Source organism: Octodon degus, unplaced genomic scaffold (assembly GCF_000260255.1).
Source record: "Octodon degus isolate 3935 unplaced genomic scaffold, OctDeg1.0 scaffold00160, whole genome shotgun sequence".
Classification (NCBI taxonomy): domain Eukaryota; kingdom Metazoa; phylum Chordata; class Mammalia; order Rodentia; family Octodontidae; genus Octodon; species Octodon degus.
This window is the reverse complement of record NW_004524736.1, coordinates 4847539-4875445: the sequence shown is the minus strand read 5'-3', so window position 1 is coordinate 4875445 and position 27907 is coordinate 4847539. Positions and strand designations below refer to the sequence as shown.

At 40.5% G+C, this 27907-nt stretch overlaps 2 protein-coding genes across 3 annotated transcripts in view; one reads left to right on the top strand and one right to left on the bottom strand.

Moving 5' to 3' along the window:
• The first annotated feature begins 5612 nt into the window (after positions 1–5612).
• Positions 5613–8790, top strand: Opn1sw (opsin 1, short wave sensitive). Its single transcript, XM_004642726.1, has 5 exons — positions 5613–5958; positions 6186–6354; positions 6647–6812; positions 7708–7947; positions 8649–8790. Exons 1-5 carry the CDS (start codon positions 5613–5615, stop codon positions 8766–8768), a joined length of 1041 nt encoding a protein of 346 aa, XP_004642783.1. The 3' UTR covers positions 8769–8790.
• Positions 8791–10421: 1631 nt separating this feature from the next.
• Positions 10422–27907, bottom strand: part of Calu (calumenin) — a 32288-nt gene continuing 14802 nt past the window's right edge. Inside the window, exons 3-7 of one of the 2 annotated variants that reach the window (XM_004642724.3) lie at positions 26935–27128; positions 23430–23596; positions 22703–22763; positions 14768–14967; positions 10422–12785 (exon numbers count right to left, since the gene is read on the bottom strand). In XM_004642724.3, coding sequence (XP_004642781.1) covers positions 12681–12785; positions 14768–14967; positions 22703–22763; positions 23430–23596; positions 26935–27128 — 727 coding nt within the window. In that variant the 3' untranslated portion in view covers positions 10422–12680. Of the gene's footprint in view, positions 12786–14767; positions 14968–22702; positions 22764–23429; positions 23597–26667; positions 26862–26934; positions 27129–27907 lie in introns of both variants that reach the window. The other variant, XM_004642725.2, reaches the window with a different exon arrangement.

Genomic DNA, 27907 nt, shown 5'->3' with positions numbered 1-27907 from the left:
GCGGTTCGGTCCCCCCAGCACCTCGTGCTGGCCATCTCCACCCCCTGGTGGGCTGAGCTGGCCACACACACACAAGTAAATAAAATTAAAAAAAAAAAAAAAAATTCAGTGGAAGTGGAGGGCACATCTGAAGCAAAAGTCCTCAAAACTGAGCAGGGCCTGGAGAACTTAGAACAAAGACAGTAAATTTGCTAAATAAAGCAACTGTTTGATCTCTAAGGTTGAAAGTTAAATGCTTTGATTCAGCAGCTTGCAGCTGCTGTCTTATCTTCAGAGCCTGTGAATGTGAGCTCCGCAACACATCCAGAGAGCAATGTGTTCAGCAACTTATCCTAACACAGCCTAGTCCCCAATAGTTTTGCATTTTCTGGAGAAATAATTCACGTTATATTTTTCTGTGACTTACTTATATAGGTTTTTCATTATGTGAGAAATTTTCAGAGGGTCTTGAAATTGTGAGCTATAACTGACTTTGTCTATTCTCAGTGATTTGATCCAGTATGCATTCTTCCATGTAAAACAACTCAAGACTTACATATAACACTTACATTGTTTTCTCACAACATTGTGTTTGTAACATGAGTAACTGTCTCAGTTACTTTTTACCATTGCTGAGACAAAATACCCACCCAAAATGAAGAAAGGAAAGGTTTATTTAGCTCAGTTAGTGGAGGTTTCAGTCCATACTCCGTTGGCTCCAAGGCAGAGGCAGCAGTTCATGGTGGCAGAAAAAAAGGAAAAGCAGAGAAGGAGAACCAGCTGCAGGGTCTATCAAGCTTCTCTCTCTTCCTTTCACACCCCCTGCAAAGACGGGAGCTCCTCCAAGGAAGTGGCGGCAGTGGCTGCCACAATCAAGCTCCTACAAAGATGGAGAGCGCAGAAGCCTTCCTCAACCCCTTTATATACCCTTTAAGTGCTGAATCATTCTGGGAGACAGGGCTCCTCCACACCCTAGGGCGGAGCCTTCCCCATACCACGGGGTGGAGGCTCCCCATGCCCCAGGGTGTGGAAACATGGAGCAGATCCAGCCAAGTTGACACACAACGTATCAACCACTACAGTAACATTAAAATTATTATAGGTATTCTCACAAAATATACATTGATAGGGGTTTCTCCACCATGCCTGACCATGTTTCCATGAGAGGTCATGTAAAAACAAAGACTTCTCACATTCTGTATCTACACTAACTCTCATTGAGAGTTTCTGTACATGTTCTGAGATGATGGAAATCACAAAATGCTTTCTCACTTAATCTACATGGGGCTTCCTTTAGTGTGAGTTCTTTAATGTATTTCAAAGCAAATGGTAGAATTGAGTTTTCCAATTTGATCACATATATATGGCTTTGCTCCTGTGTGCACTGTTTTATGTAGTAGGATGTGCTGAAAAAAAGAAAACATTTCCAACATTGCTCACATATGTTCAGATTCTTTCATATGCAAATTATTTCATATATGTAATTATATCTCTATAAACAAAAAATTTTTTACATTGCTTATAATAAAGGGACTTTTCTCTACTATCAGTCCTTTATGTCAGTGCAAGACATCTTATATATTCCCTATTATTATCTTATATATTATTATCTTAATATCTTATATATTGTCTTATATATTTCCTATTATTATCTTATATATTCCCTATTATTAAAGGGAAAAAGAACTATTTCTCTTTCTTACTTTTTCAGTGTCTATGATGCTTAGTGGAATAACTGAAGTTTTCTACACATTGCTTAGGGTGATTACTACATACTGCCCAGTGTGATTGGTTTCCTGTAATTGACAATACCAGTATGTGAAGAATGCATCCCAACATGGCTTACATAAATAGAATTTCTCCCTCATGTACCTTTGGGGTGTGTGTGTGTGTGTGTGTGTGTGTGTGTGTGTATGTGCGAGTGTGCACACAGAGTCTCACTACACAGCTCAGACTCATAGTGGTTCTCCTGTTTTCTGCCTCCCTAGTGCTGGGATTGCAGGCATGCACTACCATGCCTGAATTCCATTGCTGGCTCAGCACACCCGGGGGAGGGGCCGGCATGGCATGTGGTGCCAGGGATCAAACCCTGGGCCCTGTGCTTACCTAAACAAGCACTTAGTCCATGGAGTTATCTCACTGGCCCTTCGTGTACCTTTTAATGTGTTTTGCAATTACTATTTGTTGAAAGCTTTCCCACATCACTTACATACCTATACAGTTTCTCAGCAATGTGAGTTCTTTTGTGATTTTGACAACTACTTGGGGTGTGCGAAGCTATCCCACATTAGTTGCATACATAGGGTTTCTCCAGAATGTGAATACTTTCATGTCTTTTACAGCTACCTTTTGTGAGGAATGCTTTCTCAAATTGCTCACATGCATAGGGCTTCTCCTGGTGTGAATTCTTTCATGACTTTGACATTAACTTTGTGCACTGAAAGCTTTCCACAATGCATACATAATAGGGTTTCTCTCCAGTGTGAATTCTTTAATGTATTTAACAATTACCACAAGTAATAAAAGCTTTCCCACGTTGCTTACATACATAGTTTCTTCCCAGTGTGAGTTCTTTCATATGTTATGCAGTGATTGTGTGTGCAAAAGCTTTCCCACATTGCTTACATAGGGTTTCTCCCGTTTCACTTTCTAATTTACAAAATGAAGAGTTATTAGTTAAGAATCTCCTACTGTAGTAACATACATGGTGTTTTCCTCCAGTGTGAGCTCTTTGATGTTGAACATTAAATCTTTGAAATCTTTTCCCCATTGTATATGTATCTACTCCACTGTGATGTCTTTCTTGGATCTGAACATAGTTCAGGGTGCTAAAGGCTTTCACACCTATGTTAGTTCCTTCAGTGCAATCAGAATAGGATTTTCCACATTTCTTATATTCACAGGATTTCTCACCAGTAGTTGTCTTAGCATGCTTCCAAAAGGACTGAAATTCAGTGCAGGCTTCCCCATGATTGCTACAGTTTGCTACAGCTGTCTCTAGACAGTCTCTCAGTCTCTGTCTCTCTCTCTTGTCTCTCTGTCTCTGTCTCTGTCTCTCCCCCCAGCCCCAGGAATCAAATTCAGGACCTTGCACTTGCTAGGCAGGCACTTGTGCCACTGAGCTATATTTCCAGCTGACAGCTTCTCTCAAAATCTCTGATATTCATATGATTTAAGTCCAGTGGTAGCTATGATGGCTACTTTTTTGTTTGGTACCATGAATTAAGCCCAGGACCTTGTGCTTGCCAGGCAGGCACTTGTGCCACTGAATTATATCCCCTGGCACATTTGGGGTTTTCTACAGGCAGGGTTTTTACCTGGTTTTGCACCAACTGCTTTCATACACACATTACCATTTTAAGTCCAAAAACCATTTCATGTGATACTGTAATTCATATTGATGCCATTTCTCTGCCTCTTTACTTCCATATGAGCCACATTCCTAAAGGTTTCCCACATCACATCTCTGTAGAGCCTTTTTTGGGATGGACCCAGCAAAGCCCACTTCTCCATGGTGAAATTCAGTCACATCCTCAAAAGACAGTGTCTTCATTGGGTCTCCCAGGTCTTGTCACACAGCCTGCAGCCATAGAAGTCCTAAAGCAAGGTGGTCTAGCCAGGTTGGCAGTCTGTTCTTAGCAGTGTGCTCATGATCTGGACTTTGCCACCAGCAAAAGATGCTCTTTCCTCCTCAGGAGAAATCTTAACTTATGGGCCAGATTTTAGTCCTACAGTGGTGGCTTTGGGGAATTATAAGATTTGGAAAGCCTGATGATTGCCTAGCTCTAACCCAGTGAGATTCACACTCAGAATCTTCTTTGCTGCAGTCGTTATCCATCAAAATTTGCTCAGCTTTTCAGACCTGTAACTGTTGCTTTTATTCAGGGCTCCATGGAGATTTCTCCAGTCACACTGCAGCAGTGGGCTTCATTGGAGGAAAGTTTACAAGCATATTTCAAGGCTTACCCTTCTTTTTGAGGTATTAAGGTATGGCAAACCTGGGCCTTTGCACTGTGCAACATCCCTAGCCTTTATGAATCCTTCCCACCCCGGAATCGGGAATTGAACTCAGGCCCTTGTGCTTGCCAGGGAAGTGCTTATTCCACTGAGCCATCTCCTAGACCCATTTGTGAAATTTTTTGAGCCAGTCTTAAGTTGCTACATTGTCCAGCTTGGACTTGGACTTGTGATCCTCCTGCTGCAGCCTCCCAGAGTTCTGGGATTGCAGGTGTGTGCTATTAAATCTGGTTAAGACTTCCTATTCTATAGCTTCCTTCATTTCAGGAAATCTTCCAATTTTCAGTTCCTCTAGAGTTCAGAAATTTGTCCTGACTCTTAAAACGAAGAAAGGCGGGACTTTCTGTTGAAGTTCTGTCATCTGCCATTCACATTGGAAGTGACCTAAGAAAAAATCCACTTATGTGAGGTGGTTCCCATTCAGTTGTGGTGGCTCAGGCCTATAATCCCAGAATTCTGTAAGGCTGAGGAATGAAGATTGCAAGATCCAGCCCAGACTGGAAAACTTAGCAAAATAAAAAAATAATTTAAAAGGGCAACTCTCCCTCAATTAAAAAAAAAAAAATTAAAAGGGCTAGGAATGTAGCTCAATATGAAGACCTTAGGTTCAACTGCCAGTACCACAAAACAAAGCAACAACCACCCTCCCAAAAAGGCAACAAGAGTTAAGTCCATTTGTTTCTGTTTTCTAGGTATTTCAGGTGTTTTCAAATAGTGTCTTTAATATTCTTCCCAGGTTCATAATCACAAACTATTCTGCCAGTCCTAGAGCATCTTTTCACTTTTAAGTTTCACTTTCAACTTACTTCTTTACAATCCACTCAGGTAGGGAAGAAGATACATTCCTAGAGCTGATGGTTCCATCTCTGGTGCCCTGAGAAGGGCTTCCCAGAATTCTTTGCATGGCCTAGGCAGGAACTGAATGGGCAGAAGGATGCCGGTGGTAACCTAGGTTGTGCCGAGAGGGCTTGGCATGGATGTGACTGACACGAGCACAATGAGAAGACCACTCTGGCTGGCATTCTGAATAGGAATGTTATACTCTAGGTTGTCCAGCACATAGAAATGGAAACAATCTGGTTCAGGGATGCTCTAGGCACTGTCAAGTTGCCGCTTTCCTGTTCCACAAAGGCTGTCTACTAAGGTGCTTTGGGGGTGCTCCCCACAATAACCTGGGGTTGGGTGCAGAAATCCCAACTATCCTTCAGGGATATTTGTATCACAAGCCAAAGGAAGAAGGGTAACTTCTGCAGCTCTACACAAAGGCCAAAAAAGGGGAGAGGAGGCAAAATGGTCTTCATTGAACATGGGTCAGAATCTCCAAGGCCTTAAGAGAACCCACCTGGACTCATCATGGTTTGCAGCATTGCACACCCAAGTTCTTTGACCCTAATCTTTCATCCTCTGAAGGATATCCAATCAGCTTTGGGACCACAAAAGGAGCTTTACGTAGGGGCTTAGGGATTTCTAATCCAAGACTTTGTCTGTAGGAGATTTAGGATCATTCACAGAGCCCAAATATGTCTTTAGAAGAGGGATTTTTGTGGGGAGGAGGACTTGTTAGAAGGGTAAGTTATAAGAGGAACTGGAGGGATGTGGTGAACAGCCAATACAAGATGTCGAAGGAAGAGGAGTTTTATCTGTTCAAGAACATCTCCTCGGTGGGCCCATGGGATGGGCCTCAGTACCATATTGCTCCTCCCTGGGCCTTCCACCTCCAGGCAGCCTTCATGGGCTTTGTCTTCTTTGCAGGGACACCACTCAATGCCATAGTGCTGGTGGCCACATTGCAGTACAAAAAGTTACGGCAGCCACTCAACTATATTCTCGTCAATGTGTCCCTTGGGGGCTTCCTCTTCTGCATATTTTCTGTCTTCACTGTCTTCATCGCCAGCTGTCATGGATACTTCCTCTTTGGCCACCAAGTCTGTGCTCTGGAGGCCTTCCTGGGCTCTGTGGCAGGTACTTCAAGGAAAGGGGACTAGGGGGAGGTAAGGGATGCTACTACCAGACTGGAGCCAGGAGCTAGACTTTTGGGGTGAAGGGGTCCCTTAAATCTATACAAGTTTGGCCCAAATGTTTGAGTCTAAAATATTGATCCAAACTTTTGTCAGTCTGGGTGTGCTCCACTCTGTACTTTACTCTGCTGAGTGAAGCTCTGTCCAGCCCATTCTCATATTTTGGCACAGGTCTGGTGACAGGCTGGTCACTGGCCTTCCTGGCCTTGGAGCGCTACCTTGTCATCTGTAAGCCCTTTGGCAACTTCCGCTTCAGCTCCAAGCATGCACTGATGGTGGTCCTGGCTACCTGGGTCATTGGTATTGGAGTCTCCATTCCACCCTTCTTCGGCTGGAGCCGGTGAGAGCACAAAGTAGTGCTGACTTGACTAGACGCTCAGGTTGATGGGGGTGAAAAGAGGCTGAGAATAGCCTTGTAGGCTTTGGGGGGCAGGGTAGGCACAATGAAAGGGCTGAGAAGTGTCAATATTTACTCTGTAGTTGCAATAACTGTAGCTTCTGCTGGAAGAACTTAAAAATCTTCCTGCCTGAAGCCTTCTGGCATTCTCTGGGTTCTCACTTCAGGAGTCTCAGCTCCTGCTCCACGACTTCCCCTGGAGTCCAGAGTTGAGCAAGTGCTCGTTCCTATGCAGGTACATCCCTGAGGGCCTGCAGTGCTCCTGTGGCCCTGACTGGTACACCGTGGGCACCAAATATCGCAGCGAGTACTACACCTGGTTCCTCTTCATCTTTTGCTTCATTGTACCTCTCTCCCTCATCTGCTTCTCCTACTCTCAGCTGCTGAGGACCCTCAGGGCTGTGAGTGGCTTTTGACAGGGTCAGGGGGGCACCAGGTGAGAGGGAAGAATGGGTGGATGCTCTTAGATGTCTGGAAATGTCCACGGCCAGATAGAGGTGTGTCTAATAGTTTAAGGTGTGGAGGAAAGAGGGAAGATAAAATGAAGGTGAAATCCCCACTCATAAAGGTGTAAAAAGGTATGTGGTGTGATCAAAATAAGACAGTGAATATTTAAACTAAAAAAAAAAACCCTACTGTAATGGCACATTGTCATTAGTCCCCCTCAAAATAATCCCCCTTGCACTGAACACACTTACCTCATGTGCTCATGCCACTTTCTGAAGTAGTTCTGGAAGTCCTCTTTTATGTCTTTATGAGGTACGATAAAAAAAATACAGTGAATGCTGCCACCAAGAGCCATCCAATGGAAAGTCAGGCTCCTAAGATCATTACCATTCGTCCTCATCCCCCTTCGTCACTGGATCTGGCACTGGGTGACTTCTGGCTCTTTCCCAAAGTAAAAAGTGACCATGAAAGGTAAACATTTTGAACAGATTCAAGATATCAAGGCAACTACAACACTGTAACCAAAGACATGAAAGACTTCTAGAATTGCTTCAGAGAATGGCAAGAATGCTGGGTGAGTAAACTTAAGATGAAGAGTATTTTGAGGATTAGTGGCAATGTCTTTTACTGTAATAGTAACTACTTACCGTATATTTAGATCATGTCTCACATGTATGTGGTCCCATCTAGTGTGGCACACCAGAGAGCCTCTTCCTTTCCTTCCTCAAGCAAATAGAGCCAAAAAAATTTGGTCAGAAGGGAGGCAATCAGAGTGGATGTTTCCAGTACTAAAGGGTCCAGAGATCTGGGAGCTCAGCGTCAGGGCTGTGACACTGGCTTTTGCCCTAGGTGGCAGCTCAGCAACAGGAGTCAGCTACAACCCAGAAGGCTGAGCGGGAGGTGAGCCGCATGGTGGTGGTGATGGTGGGATCCTTTTGTGTCTGCTACATGCCCTATGCTGCCTTGGCCATGTACATAGTCAATAATCGCAACCATGGGCTGGACTTACGGCTTGTCACCATTCCTGCTTTCTTTTCGAAGAGTTCCTGTGTTTACAATCCCATTATCTACTGCTTCATGAACAAGCAGGTAAAGCTACTTCCTTGCCAATGACTTTTAGCCCAGAGGCACTTGACCCTAGAGGGTTTCTAGGGGCAGACAAAGGAAGCCATGGAAATGCCAAGTAACCACCAAGTAGACCAAGACGTCCTTAGTAAACCCAGGGAGGATAGAACTAGAGCCGGAAAAAATCACTGTTACAGAATAGAATAAGAAAATAGTTTATTTTGTTGAAAAACTTGTTAATCAATAGTTCTAAATTTCCAACACTGGGATGGAGAGGTAGCTCGGCGGTCTAAGTGCCTGCCTGGCAAGCACAAGGACCCCAGGTTTGCTCTCTGGTACCACATGCTGTGCCAGCCCCGCACCGAGTTGGCCACCAAAACCAGGCGTGGTGGTGCACCTGTAATCCCAGCACTGGGGAGGCTGAGATAGGAGGATCACTATGGTTTGAGTTGCACAGCAACACCCTGTACCAAATAAATAGAAGATTAAAAATAAATTTCCAGCACTTCACATTAAGCATTTCCCTTCCAAATTCTAGCCTGTAGGAACAAGTAGTTTTAGACTGGAATTATGCTTGTTTTTAATATGAGGAAGACATGTTTGAACCCTGAGTGGACTCTAGGAGCTCTGGAGATAGAACCAAAATTGCTACCATACTTCTTGATGTTTTTGTCCCTGTATACATCTACCAAAGGCACCATCTCCAGTCCTACCTTTCCTTCCAGTTCCGAGCTTGTATCCTGGAGTTGGTGTGTAGGAAGCCCATGGCAGATGAATCTGATATGTCCAGCTCTCAGAAAACTGAAGTTTCTGCTGTCTCTTCTAGCAAAGTTGGCCCCAACTAAGGACTTCACATTGGACTGTTTGTAGCAAAGAACTTCATATGTAAGATTTTACTTTCTTCATCAAAAACACCACAGGAGAAAAAGGTGGGATAAGGAGTAGTTGCAGCTTGGGAAATCAATTCCTTTTTCTGCTATTCTCTCTCTGCCTACAGAGCTGCTTTTCTCAGCTGGGTCTATTCTGACCACCCAAAGGTCATTTCAATAACTAGTAGTCGGGGCCAGGGAGATAGCTCAGTAGAATAAGCGCTTGCCTGGCAAGCACAGGGGCCTGAGTTCAATCCCCAGTTCCGAGAAAAAAAAAAGAATCAATAACTAGCAGTTTCTATTCCTAAGTGGAATTTACTTAGAGAACTATTTTAAGAGTTGATTTTTCAGTATGGACAACTTATTTTCCTTTTCAGTATAGTCTGTTTTTCTTTCTTTTTTTCTATTTTCTTTCTTGGGATCTGTTCTGATGATATATTCTGAATTAGAATGAATTTTTTAAAATTTTATTTTGCAGAAGGGTTTACAGGGGGTTCAGGGTCTCACTACTAGATCAGACTCATAGTGATCCGCCTGTTTACAGCCTCCCAAGAGCTGAGATTATTGCATTTTTAAAAATACCTTATACACAAGTGTTGCTGGAGATTGAACCCAGGACCTCATGTAATGCTAAGGCAATCGCTGCCAGTTATACTCAGTCCTAAGAAAATGTGTTTGAAATGGGAAAGACATAAAGAAAAAGGAAACAAACCCACAACAACCCTTGATAGGCCCCAAATGAGTCTTAAATAACTACCTTATGTTGGCTGCCAAGAGTTGTTACACCTTTGGGCTTTGGTAAGGGCAGCTATGTCCATAAGCTCCTGGGCCAGGGTGAACTATTCTAGGTGCTCCTCTTCCCTGTTCCTTTTTGGCTAAACGTGTATGTCTCAAGCTCTACATTTACTAAAGTTAATAGTTTAATTCTCTTGAGTCCTCAAAATGAAGTTGCATGTTATCATTTGTAAGGACTACCAAAATGATTTTTTTTGGGGTGGGGTAACTGAGTCCTCACTACGTAGTTCAGGTTGGCTTTGAACTCATTATGTACCTCACACTGGCCTGGAACTTATAATGATCCTATCGCAGCCAGAGGGACTTTTTAAAAAGCTTTACTTCATAGTCTGTATCCTCCTTCAACCTCTCTCCCCAGTAAGAGCCTTTCTGAGGTAAAGAACCAAGATAAAAACGTGTACATTTATCACACAAAAAGAATGGCATGTTGCTATCAGTAATTATGCAATGAACTGCTGGGCTTCTCTCTAGTGATGTGGCCTCCAGGAAGCAGAGAAGGGGTAAACTGATGAGAGGATGCTCAAAGCATCAGAAACAGCTGGAAAGGGGTGGCCACCTTGGAAGAAGGCAACTTTCTCTGGGGCCTGGAGGGAATAGAGTGAATGTTCCAGAATTTCCTTTTTGTGACATTTCTATAGCATAAATAATTCTAAGCTAAAGTTCCATTTCTTTTCATTTTTATGATGCTGGCATTGAACTGAAGTCTCACACATGCCAGGCAAGTGCTTTCCCATGGGCTATCCCCAGCCACTAGAGTTCTGAGAGAATAAAGGACATTTATCCCACGACAAATGTAAATAGTTTTATTTAGAAACAGATAGGTACCTGTTTTCATTATAGAATATAAAACCTGGTTTACACTCTATAAAAAATAACCGATATCCAAATTCAAGAGAGCTAGCACTCATAGAACACACTGTGGATGTTCAGCTATAGTTCACCCATCACAGGCTTGATTTAAACCAAAACACCAAAAAATCCAAGGGGTTCACAAAGAGTACAATGCTTGCTGCTGAGTCCCTGCATCCAGAAGCTGCCGTCCTAGCAGACTAAGGTTTACTGAATTGTGATTTCCACATCAAGCCTGGGTTCTCTGCACCTAGTGAGCTGCAAGGCTGTCTTGCTATACAGTTCATGATGTGCCCTCTCTAAGCCGTGGTTGGTGGCATTATTAATTATCTCTGGTCTTCTCAACAATAAAAAGGGGAATCTGTGAGGGTAGAGAAGGCCCATAACCTTTGTTGGAGTTAAACCTGAAGACAGCATCCACTATCAAGAGCTCAGTGCAAAGGCTGGGTGAAGTGACATGACACTGGCTCTTCACCACACCGAGCAGCCTACCTCAACGGGATTGTGGAAGACCAGAGAATACATCTAGGTTCAGAAATAATCATCCCCCAGCACCACCTGAATGTATTATCCAGAGATACCGGAAATAATAAAGGTTATATACACATATTTATCTTAGTAACCTGAGGGCTAAAGTCTTAAAGTACAATTATTCTTCTCAAAAGAGGCCCATTGGTAAGGAAGGGACCAGAATGAACAATGTTCATGTTCATAATGTACATAAAATATGGGTAAAATGGAGTTTTGAGACAGGGTGGTTTCTTTAGCTCCTTCTATGAGATCCTATTCTTTCCTAGGGACTGGCCAGGTGTTGATCCATGATAAACTTTTTTTTTTCTTTCGGAGGTGGGAATCGGTGGAAGAACAGGTTTGATGGTCAAAGGAAGGAAAGGCAAGCAGTGGTCCTCAGACCAAAGAGCTCTCTATTTGCAGGTCCTTCCACCTTTCGTCTGAGCTCACACTCTGCACTCTGGTGGACAGAGGGGCCTGGTCGTGAGTGGTTTGCATTCTGAGGTATGAGGATCCCTGGTGAAGTCAGCAGCACGTGGTTTTGGAAACCAGCCTGCAAGATAAGAACACTGCAACCAAGCTTGTAACTAATACTGCTATTTAACTACTGTCCAAAGAGAAAAGGAAGGAAAAAAATCCCCACTATATTGGGAGGTTCTAAGCTTTCATATAAAATTGTCCAAATACTCTATTTTATCTTAGGTTTCTCACACAAATTTTCATTCAATGATCATTTCTCTCATTAAAGGCACTTTCAATGGCATGATTGGAAAGGAGTGATTTTTAACTGCAATAAAACCAAGATTAATTCCTGGGGAAGAAGGAGCAGAATGCAGCTTACAGTTATTTCAACAGGCAAATAATTATGTTCAGAGAATTTTGACACATGCACACCCAGAAAAAAAAATGTATGCTCTGCACACACTTGTATTTTTCATTTAGTTTTCCAGCTGTTCCTAGCTGGAAACAGCTCTATTAAGAGCTAGAAATAGCAGTGTAAAGAGAGCACATGCACTACTTGATTGATTTTCAAGTCACTGGCCCTAACTTCCCACCACAGCTGTGCTTTACAAAATTAGCAAATAGCTAGTCCTACAGGAGAACAGAAGAATGAAATCAAGTTGGTCCAAGCTTCCTTATAGCATGGGGATCTGTCCCTGCTCAGCTTACAGCAGGATTAGCTGCTGCACCTGTAGCAACTGAATGATGTATGTGGCCGCTACTACATGTAAAATGCTGAACTTTTCAACAGGCAAGATTAAGTATTAATATCTCTAAATATAAATTGTGGAGTACATATTTTTCCTTTTTCTCTCCTGTACATATTCTTACTGATCTCAGGCTTAAAAAATTAGTTAAGTGAGCATTATAAAAATTACATGATAAGGGACTGAGAAAGAGTAAAGGTTAATGTTTGCCTACATGTTCAGGTGGAGGATCTTGATCTTTCGTATCATAGAGAACAAATACAAAAATAAGCACACCATGTTATACATTATACAAAGTGTAAATCTACCAACACAAGTGTACTAAGTAGAGTTGTTCCTCAGAAGCACGTTCTCCCTCCAGTCCTGAGGAGGAGGAATAGGGACGGGATGGTTTTCATTATTCCATTACACTTTTTCACGTCTTAAAAGTTTGTATAACAGTCTCAGTAGCGCAAACAATTTCATATGAAACCAGAAGCTGTAAAAATAAATTACTTTTGAAGAGACGTGGGTTTCTGTCTGCAGCTCAGAACTCATCATGTCGTACTAAGGCCTCCCCAAAATCTGTGGCCTGGCTGCCCACAAATAAATCGTACTTGTCGACAATCTCTTCCTTCGTAAGCTTGCCATCCTAAAGTGAGAAAGAGCAGTAAATTGAGGCAGCATATAGTTCCCATTCCAAATTCAGAAACACTGCTAGAAGATAATACCAGTTAATTAGGATTTAAGATTTGAATTTCCACTCAATGAAATCAGCCCTCATTTCCTAACCACCCCCCCCACTCCTCTTATCAAGAAAGTTAAAGTAGAGGATGGGGGTAAAAAAAAAGCGAAGAGTGAAAGGATGGACATATAACTTAACAACTTCTGGAGAGACACAGGTTTGTTTCCTGAGGAGCAAACTCTCCCTTTAGAGCAAAACATGGATGAGAAAAGGTCAGTAGAAAGACTTCAAAGTGAATCAAATCACTGTCTAACAGGGACAATGAAACCTGTCAGTATCCAGCCTCATCTGCGCCTCCACCCTGGCCCAGGCACCAACTTAAACAAAGGTCCACATACTTCAAAGAGTATCAAGATTTCCAAGACACAATGGTTCACATTTCCTTTCCTCACACAGCTCAGAACACAGCATCTGGCTAAACAGATGACTGAATATGAACTCCAAAAAGATAAATCTGTAGAAGAATTTTTTTTTTTTTTTTTTTTTTTTTTAGGCTGCCTTACAGGCAGGTCTGCTGTGACTTGTGGAGCTGAGGATCGACCCATGTGGCCCCCTGTTCCTGAGTGTGCCCAAGCAGGGGCTTTAAACAACTGAGCTACCCGGCAGGCCCCATACAGGCTTCTAAGCCAGTGATGGCAAATCTTTCAGCACTTTTTCCTTTTTTTTTTTTTTTTTTGAGCCAGGGTTTCAATGCAGGCCGGCTTTGAATGCACAGTGATCCTCCTGCCTCTGCCTCATGAATGCTGGGATTGCAAGCATACGCCATCATGCCCAGATAGTGGCTAGCACTTTCAGTGATAACAGCAGGCTGTGGCATGGCTTGCCATAGGTTTTCCATCACTGCTCTAAGGTAAGGTTAGCTTAAACTGATTTTCAGTGTATACCATGCAAAGGACTCAAATCTGGAAAAAAAAAAAAAAAGTGACAAGTTGTAGTGATAGCACTACTCTTTTTCTAATGAAAAAAATGTTATTAATTTTATAATCTTTATTTTTTTTTTTTTAATGTGTTTGGTACAGGGTCTCACTAGGCAGCTTGGACTTGTAGTGATCCTCCAGTCTCAGCCTCCCCAGCACTGGGATTTACAGGTGTGCACCACCATGCCCAGTTCTGGGGCTTGCACAGTATGTGGTACCAGGGATCGATTCCAGGTCCTTATCCTTGCCCTTGCCAGGCAGGCGCTTAGACCTCTGGGCTGTCTCTCCAGCCCAGTAGTACTACTCTTAGTAAAATGAATGAGCCAGGTATTGCTGAAGGTTGAGGGCAACCTAGGTTACAAAGAGAGTTCAAGGCCAGCCTGGACTACATAGTGAGACCCTGTCTCAAAAAACCAAAAACCCACAAAATCTTTAAGCAAAGATAAAATAAATGTCTAAGATAATGATCATGAACAATTTTAAAAGGCTCCAGAGAAAAACTGGTTTATAACCTGCTCTCCGCCCCCCCCCATAACCTGCTCTTGAGGATCTGATTTTTTTTTTTTTTTTTAAAGACTTGATTTTTAAGGGAAGACAATAATCAGTTTCAAGCAGACAGAACAAACACCTAAGAGGTAAAGTAACAAAAGAAAAAAAAAAAAAAAAAAAGTAAGAAAATGTCCTGGGGATCAAGATAATGGGATACATGCTGGTACAGTCTATATACAGAAGCTCTTTTCTGAAACCCTGGTGCCTCCAACACGAAGAGCACTGGGCAACAGGATTTCTAAAATGAGATCAGATACCTAGCGCTGCCTGGAAAGTTTTCAAAAGCCAAATTTAGATCCTTAGCAGCCTAGGCTAATTAAGACCTTAAATGCTCTATGTACCTTGGTAAAACTTTTTTAGGCAATCCCCTAGAAACAAGACTTCAACTGCTGCCCAAACTGCTTGTGCTTGGGGCGAACTTACCTTATTTTGGTCTGACTCATAGACCAGGTGCCTGGCTTCTGCCTCTGCATGGTCATAGTCTGAGGGGAGGATCCAGTCTTTGGTTTCTTCCTTGTCCATCTTACCATCACGGTTCTTATCTCGAAACTCAACAAACTGTTCTCGCTCTGTCTTCACCCATTCTGGCTCATCAGCATTTCCATCGTGGCTGTACATGTCACCTATATGCATGGAAGTAAATAAAAGAAGAGTCTGTCTTTTAATCCAGCTTGTTTTCCTCACTCATTTGTTTGGAACTTTGAATACGTAGTGATAACTACAGTTATACAGTCATCTTAGGAAGGAGGTACCTTACAAAGCAAGGTATTTTTCTTTACCTTAATTACTGATCTCACAATAAGAATCTGCTGATTGCTGAGGCTATTGATTAGGAGTGACAAAAGGAAATCTTAAAAAAATGCAAACATAAGAGAAGTTCACTAGTACCCAGAACAATGAAGAATTGTTCCTTATACTTCATTTCATCTCAGATAGCTAATTAAACAGGACCACTGGGTCCAGAAGGTGCAATTTTAAATTCTGAAGGAAACTTGAAGTGTGTGTTATAAGAAACACATTTCACCAGTGGTCTTCAGTGAGGCTAAGCAGGACCTTAGGCAAAGTGGGACACTGTCATAGAATACAATGGGAGGGGAAGGTCACAAGAGAACCAAGTCCAGATCCTCAAATTTCCATACAGATTTCCCTAAAAATTTATCTGTGTCAGATCATTGCTCTGGTGCCTTTGAGGCTCCTTGCTGGGTCCTTTTTCCCATCTCCCTTTCCTCATTGGGTAGAAGAAGGAATATTATCAAACTCCCAGTTGTCATGAAACTTACTAGGGCATAAAAACTTCCTGGGTGATAAAAAAAGAGACTATTAGAAATATAATTGCTAGTCTTGAGAAAGTAGGTGTCTGAACAATGGAAGCCTAGAGATTTCTAATTTTTTTTACACTCAAAGAGGGTCTGAATTTTAGTTATGAGATTTTCTTTCCTTTTTCGGGGGGGGGGGTCTTTTTGAGATAGGGTCTTGTTATGCAGCTCAGGCTAGCCTTGAGCTCATTTTGTAGCCTAGGCTGGTTTTGAACTTGCAATGACCCTCCTGCTCCAGGCTCCTGAGTGCTGGGATTACAGGTGTGTGTCATTTTTTTTTTTTTTTTTTTGGCGGAACCAGGGATTGAACTCAGGCCCTTGTGCTTGCCAGGCAAGTGCTTATTCTACTGAGCCATCTCCCTGGCCCCCATTTTAAAACAATTCTTGATGAGATATGGCTTTTTCATATATAACTCAAAGAGTTTTCAAAAACTGACAGTGCTATAACAACTCTTTCACTACAATTAACCTACCTACTTATATAAAGGCGCCTCCAAAAAAAATGAACTAAGGAGTTGGCACTATAATCTGTTTCAAAGCAACCACAACTGTTATCCACAAATAGAAAACTACTTGAAAAAAATGCTGGGTGTACTTTTTTTTTTTTATTAAAACATAGTATGTTGTAGTAAATGTTACTTTGTTCAACTATTTAGTAGTTTTAACAGTAACTTAAAAGACAACATGTAAGAAAGCCTGATTACTGAAAAGAATTATTCTTTTGCTTCAATTTACATACATAATATACTTGCACATAAACTATGCCAAGGTGACTTAAGGCTTTCAAAATAAAACACATTAAAGCTGGATATGGTAGTGTATACCTGTAACCCCAGCACTTTGGGAGGCTGAAGGAGGATGGTGAGTTCTAGCCTTGCCTGGGCAATTTAAAAGATTCCATATCAAAATTTAAAAATGGGATGAGGATATAGCTCAATGCAAGGGTTTAACCTCCTATAGTACTGGGAGGAGGAAATTAAATTGAAAAGGTGATGAAGAAATAATAGCATAAAATTTACAAGTGATACAGAATAGCTTAGTCCTTTATCTTTTCAAGGCAATATTATTTCTGGTCCATTTTGTGACTGGAAGTAGGATAAACACACTCCCATATTTCCTCTAAAATTAAACAAAAACTAATCCAATTGGGCCAGGGAGATAGCTTGGCGGCCTAAGCACCTTCCTGGCAAGTGCAAGACCCAGATTCAATCCCTGGTACAGGTTTGATCCCCAGGACTGCACACCGTGCCAAGCCTCGAAACTGGGCATGGTAGCACACACTCAAAATTCTAGAGCTGGGGAGGCTGAGACAGGAGGATCACTACAAATCCAAGCTGCACAGTAAGGCCCTGTACTAAAAAGATACATAAATAAAAGATTTAAAACAAAACAAAACAAAAAACTAATGCAATCAACCAATAGGTACACTGATCTCCTTAAATCAACCTTTTCACTAAAACATACAGTACAAGGAACTCTTTTAAATTGTTAAATGTAAACATAGCAGCTAACCTTAAGTGTTTTCAGTATTCTAGGCCATCATGACGAGAATTTGGCTGCTATTATCACCACTTTTATTTTTATTATGAAAACTTTCAAACATATGAAAGTAGACGACATTCCACGGAACTCCCATTTAACCATCATCAAACTTAACAATTATCAAGCTTTTGTCACACATAACCCATCTATCCCTTTTTCTTTTTTTTCCCCTGAATTATTATATGGTAAATCCCAAGTATCATTTTACCTCTACACATCTTGGATGTATTACTCAATTAATTAATTCCTTCCTTCCTTTCCAGATAGTCTCAATACCTAGTTCAGGTTAGCCTTGAGCTCACTATGTGGCCCAGGCTGGCCTCAAGGTATTTTGTTATGCACTATAGCCACAATGTTAATACTATGTTTCACAAAGACAAATCTTGGCATCATCTAATCCCCAGTCCAAATTTGAACATCTTGATTATCTTTTTATTTTTATTTATTTAAAAAAAATGTGTGTGTGTGTGGCCAGCTCAGCCCACCAGGGGGCAGGGCTGGCTGGCATGTGGTGCTGGGGATTGAACCACGGTCCCTGTGCTTTGCTAAGCTTGTTCTAAGTAGGTGCTTTAGACCACTGAGCCATCTCACCAGCCCACTGATTATCTTTTTAAAGATTATTTATTCAAATTATTCATATGGTAGGTAGGAACTTGATTTTTTTTTTTTTTTTTTTTTGCATTTTAGTAAGGATCTACAGGGACTACAGAGCCTCACTACGTAGATGGACTCATAGTGATCCTCCTGTTTTCAGCTTCCCAACAGCTGGGATTAACAGGCATGCACCACCACCCCCGGTCTCAATCTGTTTCAGTGCACCTGGGGGGCAGGGATGGCATGGCTTGCCGGGGATCAAACCCCGGCCACTGCATATGGTGTTTATTTAGCTTTAATTTATTTATTTATTTTAGCTTTAACTTATTCAGTTTTATTTTTTATCATTTGTAGTTTCGATTTCAGAATTAAAGTATTTTATAACTGTTGATATTTACAACCAGAAATCATTCTGTACAACTTTTTAAAGTTCAAGTAAACTATTTTATATGTTCACTTTGATTGTTTTGGTTTACTTATTTATTTATTTATTTATTCATTTATCTATTTGAGATAGAGTTTCACGTGTATTTCAGTTTTGAACTCACTATGTATCCCAGGATGGCCTCCAACGCAAGGCAATCCTCCTGTCTCAGCCTCCAGAGTACGGGGATTACAGGTATGTGCCACCAAGCCTGGTAGATGCCAACTTTAAAACATACAAACAGAATGCCATCTGTCAAATTTATTTTAGAAGTTCAGAGAACAAATCTGAAGATTCCTGAGGAATACTCCATCTAAATGTTTGTACCTGTGTCTCATGTAAGGCATGGGAATACACCTACCAGAAGCCTAGCTTCTAGCAGCTCTAAACAAAGGGGATCATTTAGTTAGTACTGGTTTTTTTTGTTTTTGTTTTTTTTTTTCTAAAACTTAAGGGTTTTTGTCTTTTTTTTTGGGGGGGGGTTGTCTTAATGTAAAAGAAATTTCTCAAAAATTCAACCACCTACCCCACATTTAGAAAATGGCCACTGGGTCAAGGCCCTGTCTTAGCTACCTAATGGTCAAGACTTGCTCACAGTATACAGACTGGGAAGTTTTGAATAAGAGGGAATGGAGGCATGCTTAAAAGATACAATTGTAACAGAAACTAGACCATGCTAAGAAACACTGGATGAGTAGATGATTAAAATATAGTCTTTAAATTTCTATTTAAAAAGAATTCAATCTTTTGGGTAATAGTAAGGAATTAGTAACTTCTGGTTGCAATTGTCTTGAAGAAAGTTTTTAGAAATATGCACGTGTCTTAGAGATGCATGACCAAATGCTTCCTTTTTCCAATTTTTTTTTTTTTTTTTTTTTTTGGTTGGGGGGATAACCAGGAATGGAACTCAGGATCTTGTGCTTACCAGGGAGGCACTATGCCACTGAGCTATATCCCTGGCCATAACCAAATGTTTACAGATGAAATGAAATGAAATGATAATCAAGATGTTCTTCAAAATAAGAAAGAAGGTAAAGAAATGGATGAGATCAAGAGAAAGTGGTTGAGAGCTGATACAGGATGAACCACAGGATATGGGGATTCATTACTTTTTTGTATTGAAGTGCTCTCTAATAAATTTAAAACAAAAAGCATTACAATGTGAGAAGCTGAGAACTTCATGCACTCCTTCAACAGGGAAGAAACTGGCACATAAAACTCCTCTGTTCTTGAAACTACATGGTGTGGAGGGAGACAGAAATATCTCCTTATCTGGCCTCAATATAAGTGAGGCTACTTAACAGTGATAAACCTTAAACTGTCTCTGGAGGACCAAGTAAGTGAGGTCCTCAGTTTTAACAATGGCGATAAAATAGTAAAAGCCAAGAATAAAAATGATAAAATATTTAAAAGTAGAAGAAAATCCTATAAATGTCAACTTGGGTCAGAAAACATGGCCAGGCATTTATTCACTGTCTTAATGAACTCCAATACAAAAATCATTGCGGGAACCCTTCTCTTCACTGCACAATTTGTCTTCCCCTAGTAGGTATGATTAAACAGTGTCTAATGAAAGGAATGGCTTTGTTCAGTGCTGTTTAGACCTTAATGCTCCTTTTTAGAGTTAAGTTAAATATTTCAGGCAAAAATCAGAGGTCTAAAAACAAACTAATTATCTGAAACAGAAAACCAGTATTCTTGTAGGTAAGCTACTCTGAGCAAAAATAAGAATGTAAAGTAACAAAGGAACAGATTAGAGAACCTACACATGCACAACCAAGTGATATTCTACAACAGGGTAAAAAATACATAGTGGAGAGCTGAGTGTGGTGGTGCACACCTGTAATCCTAACACTTGGGAGGTTGAGGCAGGAGGATTGTTGCAAGTTCAAGACCAGCCTGGGTTACCAAGTAAGCACAAGGCCAGCTTGAACTGCATAGCAAGACTTGTCTGAAAAAGAAAAGAAAGAAAGGCAGGCCAGCCTCTGAAATAAGTGGTATTAGGGATTTCAGACACTCATATGTAGAACATTGAAACTTGACCCTTATCTCTCAACACACAAAAATCAAATCAAAATGAATAAAGATTTAAATGAATAGCCTGAAGCTATAAAGCCATTAGAAAAACAAAAAAGTGTAAACATCTACACAGGTAGCAAAAGTAAAATCAGACAAATGGGAATTTATCAAACTAAGAAGTTTCTGCCCAGAAAAGGAAATAATCAATAGGAGAGTGAAAGGACAACCGGCAGAACAGAATGCCATAAACAATTCATCTGACAAGGGATTAATACAAAATACAAAGGACTCCAACAAGACCAACAAACAAGAAAATAAAATACCAAAACAAAATAATAATTCTACAAAAAAAAAAAAAAATGGAGCAAATGATTTGAATAGACATTTCTCAAAAGAAGATATACATATGGTCAACAGTATATGAGAAAGTGCTCAACATCACTAATCGAGGAAACATAAAAAACCTACAAGGAATGCCATCTTATCCCAGTTAGAAGGGTTATATCAAAAAGATGAGAATAACAAATACTGGTGAGGTTATGAAAGGAAACTCTTATATACCAGTGATGGAAATGTAAATTAGTAGTCATTATAGAAAATAATACAGAAGTTCTCAAAAATTAAATAAAGTTACCATATGATTAAACCGTTCCACTGCAAGGAAATGAAATTAGGGTATCTAAGAGATATCTTATTACAGCATTATTCATAATAGCCAGGACAGGGAACTAGTTGAGATGTCCACTGATGGACATATAAAGAAAATATGGGGCCAGGGAGGTGGCTCAGTGGAATAGCACTTCCCTGGCAAGTGCAAGGGCCTGAGTTCAATCCTGGTTCCACCAAAAAAAAAAAAAGAAAGAAAGAAAGAAAGAAAGAAACTATGGTTTAAACCAGGTGTGGTGGTACATGCCTGTAATCCTAGCACTTGGGAGGCTGAGGCAGGAAGCACTGAGTTTGAGGCCAGTCTAGGCCATTAGTGAGTTCAAGGCCAGTGTAAACTACAAACCAAGACCCTGTCTCACTATTTCCCCCAAAGAGTATTTATACACAATGGATTGCTATTCAACCATAAAAGTAATAAAATCCTATAAATGTCAATTGGGTCAGAAAACATACTCAGGCATTTATCCACTGTCCTGACGAACTCCATCAAAAAATCATTGTGAGGAAAACCCTACTCTCCATTATGGCAACATAAGTAGAACTAACTGGAAGGCATACATTTTACATAAAATGAGCCAGGCACAAAAAGATAAGTATTGCCTGTCCTCTAAGCGGAAGTTTAAAGAAGCTGATCTCAAAGCATAATGATCCTGAGAAGCCAGGAAGGTGTGCCAGTTAATCTTAATTGTCTGCCTGAGTCTCCTAGGCTCCCTGCAACTATACACCCATCAATTCCACAGGGCATGTGTGATACATGATATCTCTGCTTACAGCATAGTAAGCTACTGACCATAGGTACCTGCTGCTACTGAGCCTTGATCCAGGGCTAAACCCAGGTTTCATTAATTCTTAAGAAAGGAGTGGCTTCTAGGGAGACGGCTCAATAGAATAAGTGCTTCCCTGGCAAGCGCAAGGGCCTGAGTTCAATTCCTGGTTCCGCCAAAAAAAAAAAAAAAAAGGAGTGGTGTAAGGATGAGCAACTGTGAGAATGGCTGGAAGTAGGAGAGTGCTGGGATCTGGGCTAGGTAGGAGGCCTGAAATCCCTTCTGCAATATGCAGAGAAAAAGATATGCAGAAAGAACAGTCCGTATAACACAATTGTGATAGTATTTGATGTTTAGGGTACTTTAGCTCTGATGCATACCCTTTCAAGCCCTGCAAAGTCACAGCCTCTTATCTCCAGGAGGCTCCAACCCAGGCCACAGTCAGAGCATAGAACAGTTGCCAAATAGCAGTTCTCTTGCTTCAGCCTTCCAAGTGCTGGGATTACAGGTATGTGCCACCACGCTGAGCTTAAAGTGCATTCTTTTTTTTTTTTTTTTTTTGCGGTACAGGGGATTGAACTCAGGGCCCTGTGCTCTACTGAGCTATCTCCCAGCCCTTAAAGTGCATTCTTGAAATTAATTTCACTTGCTTTTTAATGAGGCTATTAGAAAAATTAAAATTATATATATGGCTCATAATTCTACTTTGATTGGACAGCACTGTTAGGGATACTTTATCACAACCTACTATTGATCACACTGAACTAGCATAAAGATCTGGTACAAAAATGACCACAGGGCAAATTGTTTCCATGGAGGATTACACCGTCCAAAGTGGCTCAACTTTTAAGAAAAATACTAGATGGTGCATGCCTGTGATTCCATCAACTGAAGCTGAGGCAGGTATAGTGCCATGATGTTGGAGGTCAGCCTGGACTACATAGTAAGACTATCTAAAAAAAAAAATAAAAGAAAGAAAAAGGAAACCCTAAAACCAAACAAACCCCAAAACAACCTAGAAAGAGGGACTTACCAATATACTCTTCTAGATCAATGAAACCATCAGCATTCTTATCTATATCCTCCATTGTTTCCTAAACAGAAAAGAACAAGAGGCTTGTAAGCTTACTTCTTCATTTGCCGTCCCCATAAGAAGTATTGGTGTATCTATAGTTACATCACAAGGGGCCGGGGAGATGGCTCAGTAGAATAAGGGCCTGCCTGGCAAGCACAAGGGCCTAAGTTCAATCCCTAGTTCCACCAAAAAAAAAAAAAAAAGTTACATCACAGGAAAATGCTTTTCTAGCTAGAAAATGTCAGAATATGAATAATTTTTTATGCTTCAACCTAATAACCAAGAGTCTTCTGTAGGAACACTGACACTGCTTGATGCTGCTAGCCCTAGACAGGTGAGGTCATGGTTACAGGAGATACAACCAGTGATTATGTCCACAACTCTAGTCAGTGTTACTGGCAACTGCCTTCTGAGAATTCTGACTACCGATCATGGGGTATTATAAAAACAAAGGACTTCCTTCCTTAGTACTATTAAAATGGTAAATAAATAATCTGATGGGAAGTATTATCCCATTAAACAGAAAATTTAAGGCACTTAAAAACAGTGATAGTACTTAGATTTTTAATCTGGCCAGTACTTGTGTAGCAAATCATTCTTCCAAACGCAAAGGCTAAGGATGAGGCACAGCATAGGCAATAGCAGGAGGAACAGAGTCTCTTTCAGAATCCCTGACCTCACCCACCTGCACTACTATGTCTTTCATGTAGTCATACTCTTCAGGGTGCAGGAAAGCTGTGAACTCCTCCTTTGTGGCAATAAGGTCTCCATTCTTGTCTGCCATCTTAAACCTCCTCTCATCTCTTACCATCATCTGTTTGTAGTTAAATCCATCATCAGGGTCTGGATCATCTAGAAAACAAAACTTAACATCAAACCTTTAGGGCTCCCAGTAAACACGAAACGGCGTGTCAAATCAACTGCCAAGAGAGATAACAAGCAATACAGAAATAAAGTAACTCTTGATTCCTCAGGCAAAATTAAACCAAGCAATTCAGAAATAATCTGATTCTATAGGCAATACTGTAGAGACATTTAGTGTGGGACTTAATCTCTTGCAATCATACCTCAAATCAGTTAAAACACAGTGTAAATGTTTACGCTTCAACATGAACTCAGGTTCCTGGATTACTCAGTATATAATGCTGGCTTACTTATTGTCACTGGTGTTTAGGCTGATAGAAGGCTTAAATTCTCTTTATATGCTGGAGGAATGGCGGCTCCAAAGCCATACTGTCTGGGGTTGAACTATCATTCCTACCTTTATGTTCTTGGGACAAATAACTTAAGTCCTGTGAGTCACTGTACCTCACGTCCCTTATCTGTAAAATGAGAATAATGGTGCCTGCTTCTAGAGTTGTTATGAGAATAAAATCCATGCTAAGTGCTCAGAAAAATTCCTGGCATATAGTTGGCATTCAATAAATGTCAGCTATTGCTATTTTTATTAAACACTAGGCTCCACTAAGCAGCTAGATGTCAAAGGACTTCTGTCCCACTTTAGGACACTTATATTCAAGCAACAGACCATCACTTTGAAAGGTCACACTTTTCTTCCCCTAGTCAACCCAGAAATCTACCAAGAATTACAGGCTCTATTCATTTTCCATTTATATGAAATTACAGAAAATGTAAACTAATTTAAGAGTTACATACAGAAAGTAGGTCAGTATTACTAGGGATAGGAGCATAGGGAAGGTGATAGATAACATGAATTTTGTCGGATGATATCATTACCTTCATTGTAGTTTCACCAGTATATACACATGTCAAAAACTCAGTAATTGTGCACTTAAATATGCTGTTATTGTATGTTACTTATATCCTGATAAAGCTATTAGGCCCTGCATTTAACCCACACACACACTAATTTTAATAGCATAATTAAATCTTCCCACACATTAAACACAATTAAAAAGAATACAATTTTAAAAATTGTTGTATTTTTTGGAGCACTCAGTTTGAAATGGTTTTGCTGAGTGTTAAAAATGTAGGAAGATGGCATACTGAATCACATGTGAGGCTTTGGGACCTTGTGTGTTTACTCAAACCCACACAGGTGGGAGATGGAAAATACCATTTTCTCAGATAATAAAATCATGTCTTCTACACCAATACCAAACTGCATTATCAACTATGTAACATAGAAGAAACGTAACTGAAGCCAACTTACACTTTCAGACTAGATTTTCTGTTAAAAGCCTTCCTCCCAGATATAAAATAGAAAAAAGGAAGATGTAATGCTCTATTTTTAATGAAAATTTATGTCCAGAGCTCTGCTAGGAGTCCTATACTTCTCCCACTCTATGGCCCCAGCTGGCCCCTAAGTACTGGATGGGCTCTTAATTAGTCTTGGTCTATAGTTTTTAGTATTTTGTATTTTACTTGTAGCAGACAGTGTTCATGTTCTTTTTGTAGACAATGAATTCATGTAGAAACATTTTACTAAGAGGTGAAATGATTTATACCTGAACTCAAAAGTGAACTGAAACACACACACTTGTAAAAACTCAGCACTTGTCTAAGCCAACTCCTTACCCCCTAGGGTTGCCTACCCAGGCCTCAAGGGAAAGATGCCTTATAAAGACACTGTTCCTCCAGCCAGTGTTTCAGTTTGTATATAGTCTCAGGCAATAAAAATACTCATTACACTGAATCATCTGCCCTGTGAGGCAACAGAACTTTCAACAGATTTTTATGTACATCATCACACATAGCTGAGGCAGGATTCTGGGCAGCAAGCAAGTGCCTAGGTCTGAGCTGAGATTTACTAACACACCATTTTGTTTAGACCACCACTTGTCTACCCTTTTGCTTTACATTTAAAATTAATTCTGAATGAGTAAGAAGGGTACTGGGTCTCTGCCAGACAGCAAGAAACATGGGATGCCTCTGCATCTGTGCTGGGTTTTTAATACATGCATTCTTAATTGGGTGAAGGATATGTTTGGTTTTTGGCTACACATCAAGCATTGACAGAGAGATTGCCACTTTAGTCTTAGGAATGAAAACAAGCCCAACATAGAAATAAAAGTCTCTTCACCAGAAACACATGCATGCCTGTAATCAGCACAGGCAGCTGGCTATCTGGTGGGAAAACCGACCATTATACTTACTTTTAGTCACTGTGGAGAACTTTTCCTTAAGCCCAGAAATCTGTTTAATTTCCAGGATAAAAATGCAAAAAGTACCATTTATACGTTTGCCTCAAATTATATCCATGTAGGACACAAATCTCACAAATGAAAACACATTATTTATCAAATCTGTAAAGTGCCACTTATGGTAGTATTTAACAGTAAGCACATATAAAAGTGTCAAAGAAAATCACTCAGGTGGCCAAATAAACAGAGAAGCTTCTAAATCAACAGAAAGCAACCAAAGTAAGACTGATTTGCCTTGAAGCATTTGCAAAGCCAGCTGATACACTCATGTGCCAGAGAAGACAAATGGGAAATCTTTGTTTCCAAACTCAATAAGCAGATGTACTATTTTCAATTTTATCAAAGAAAGGTATTTCATCTGAATTTTATTTTAGCGACAAAGACAGTAATTTTCTTCCTATTTTTACAAGTTATAAAACAATCTAGTTTGGTTTGAGCTGTAGGTCCAACATTTTAATGGGACAATGTCAAGAGACACCTTAAGGCCTCTTGCTTAACATTGTTGGAATAATGGAGATATACTCCAAAAATCACTTCCATGAGGAAAGACAGAAAAAAAGTGATAAAAAATGTATCTCTAATGCTAAAGACGTAGAAGATGCCAGGCTTCGGCAAACCAAAATTTACACACTTAATACATAAATTTAAAAGGAAACTATTTAAGATAGGCACACTTCCTCCTTTTCCTTTACTGCGTGACCCATTTGCTTCTTTGACTCAAGACCATAGTCTCGGCCAGGCTGACACCTTGCCCCTTACCCAGGTAAGTGCCATAAGTCACGTTTCTGTACTCATCCCAGGAGATAAAGCCGTCTTGATTCATATCAAACTCCTGCCACTGGTTTTCAACATTGTCATATATGTATTTCTTCTGGGCGTGCTTAATCCAGGATTTCAGCTCCCCCTCCGTCACAAACCCATCTTTATCCGCGTCTATTTTATCTACAATCACTCTACAAGACAAAACAGTTACGTTTCAAGGTGCCGGCTCCACAAGGCTTTTTCCCCCAGATAGTAGGGACCTACCTAAAACGTAGCCGTAGGTGGCATTTTTATACTCCTCCCAGGAAACGAGGCCGTCCTCATTGAGGTCATGCCCCTTCCACTGTCGTTCTACATCCTCGTAAATCCAGCGCTTTTGTGCAAACTTAATCCAGTCTTTGAGTTCATCCACAGTGACAAACCCGTCCTTGTCGCCATCTATTTTACCTACAATTTTTCTGTAGAAAATGCAGAGAAATCCAGCAAGAGGTTAAAAGGACACAAAGCTCTGGACATAGCCAGATGCGTGCTGTAGCCAGAGGTGTTGCCTAGATAAAGCAAACACAAAATAAAAACTTATTCCAAAACAAAGCTGCCAGACAGGCCACTGAATGACCCCTTTAGTATATGTGCTTCCAAAGTGAGTACATGAATGGTGGCCATTACTGGTCTGTCATGAGGCCTCTGGATAAGGTAAACATGATGTCTGGCTGGTACACAGGGTCCCACAATAAGCACAGCCTCTCCTGTCTGTCAGTTTTAGGCCTACAGTCAGAATTCAGGAGTAAATATCCATGCTCATCTAGGCTCTCTTTGCATTAAACAAGTAAACCTTTGTATTATTCTTTCTTAAACTTAGGAAAGAATTTTCTGGGTAAATAAGCATACCCATTAACAGTAGTCTTCTAAATACTCAAAACATTTAAGCCTGACTTTAAAAATCTGCTTTTAAAAAAAGGTAAAATGTTTGTTCACAACAAAGATATCAAATATACTTCTGGGATCACTTATATTTCCAGGCACAATTTTTTAAAAGGAGGATATTTATCTTAAAAAATATCAGCAGCTCAATACTTTATTGAGTTGGACATTTACATGTAACCATAAAAACAGAACTCTGAGGAAATGAGGTAAGAATGTATTCAGGATCTCTGATTGTAAGGTTGTTAGTAAGCTGAGAGGGTTAATATGCACAGTATAAGCAAAACAAGCTAAATAATCAACAACAGCATTCTTT

Coding starts and splice junctions, on each gene's coding strand:
- Opn1sw (XM_004642726.1), top strand. CDS start 5,613: ATGTCGAAGGAAGAGGAGTTTTATCTGTTCAAGAACATCTCCTCGGTG. Junction 5,959..6,185: donor CTTCCTGGGCTCTGTGGCAG/GTACTTCAAGGA, acceptor ATTTTGGCACAG/GTCTGGTGACAGGCTGGTCA. Junction 6,355..6,646: donor CCCTTCTTCGGCTGGAGCCG/GTGAGAGCACAA, acceptor GTTCCTATGCAG/GTACATCCCTGAGGGCCTGC.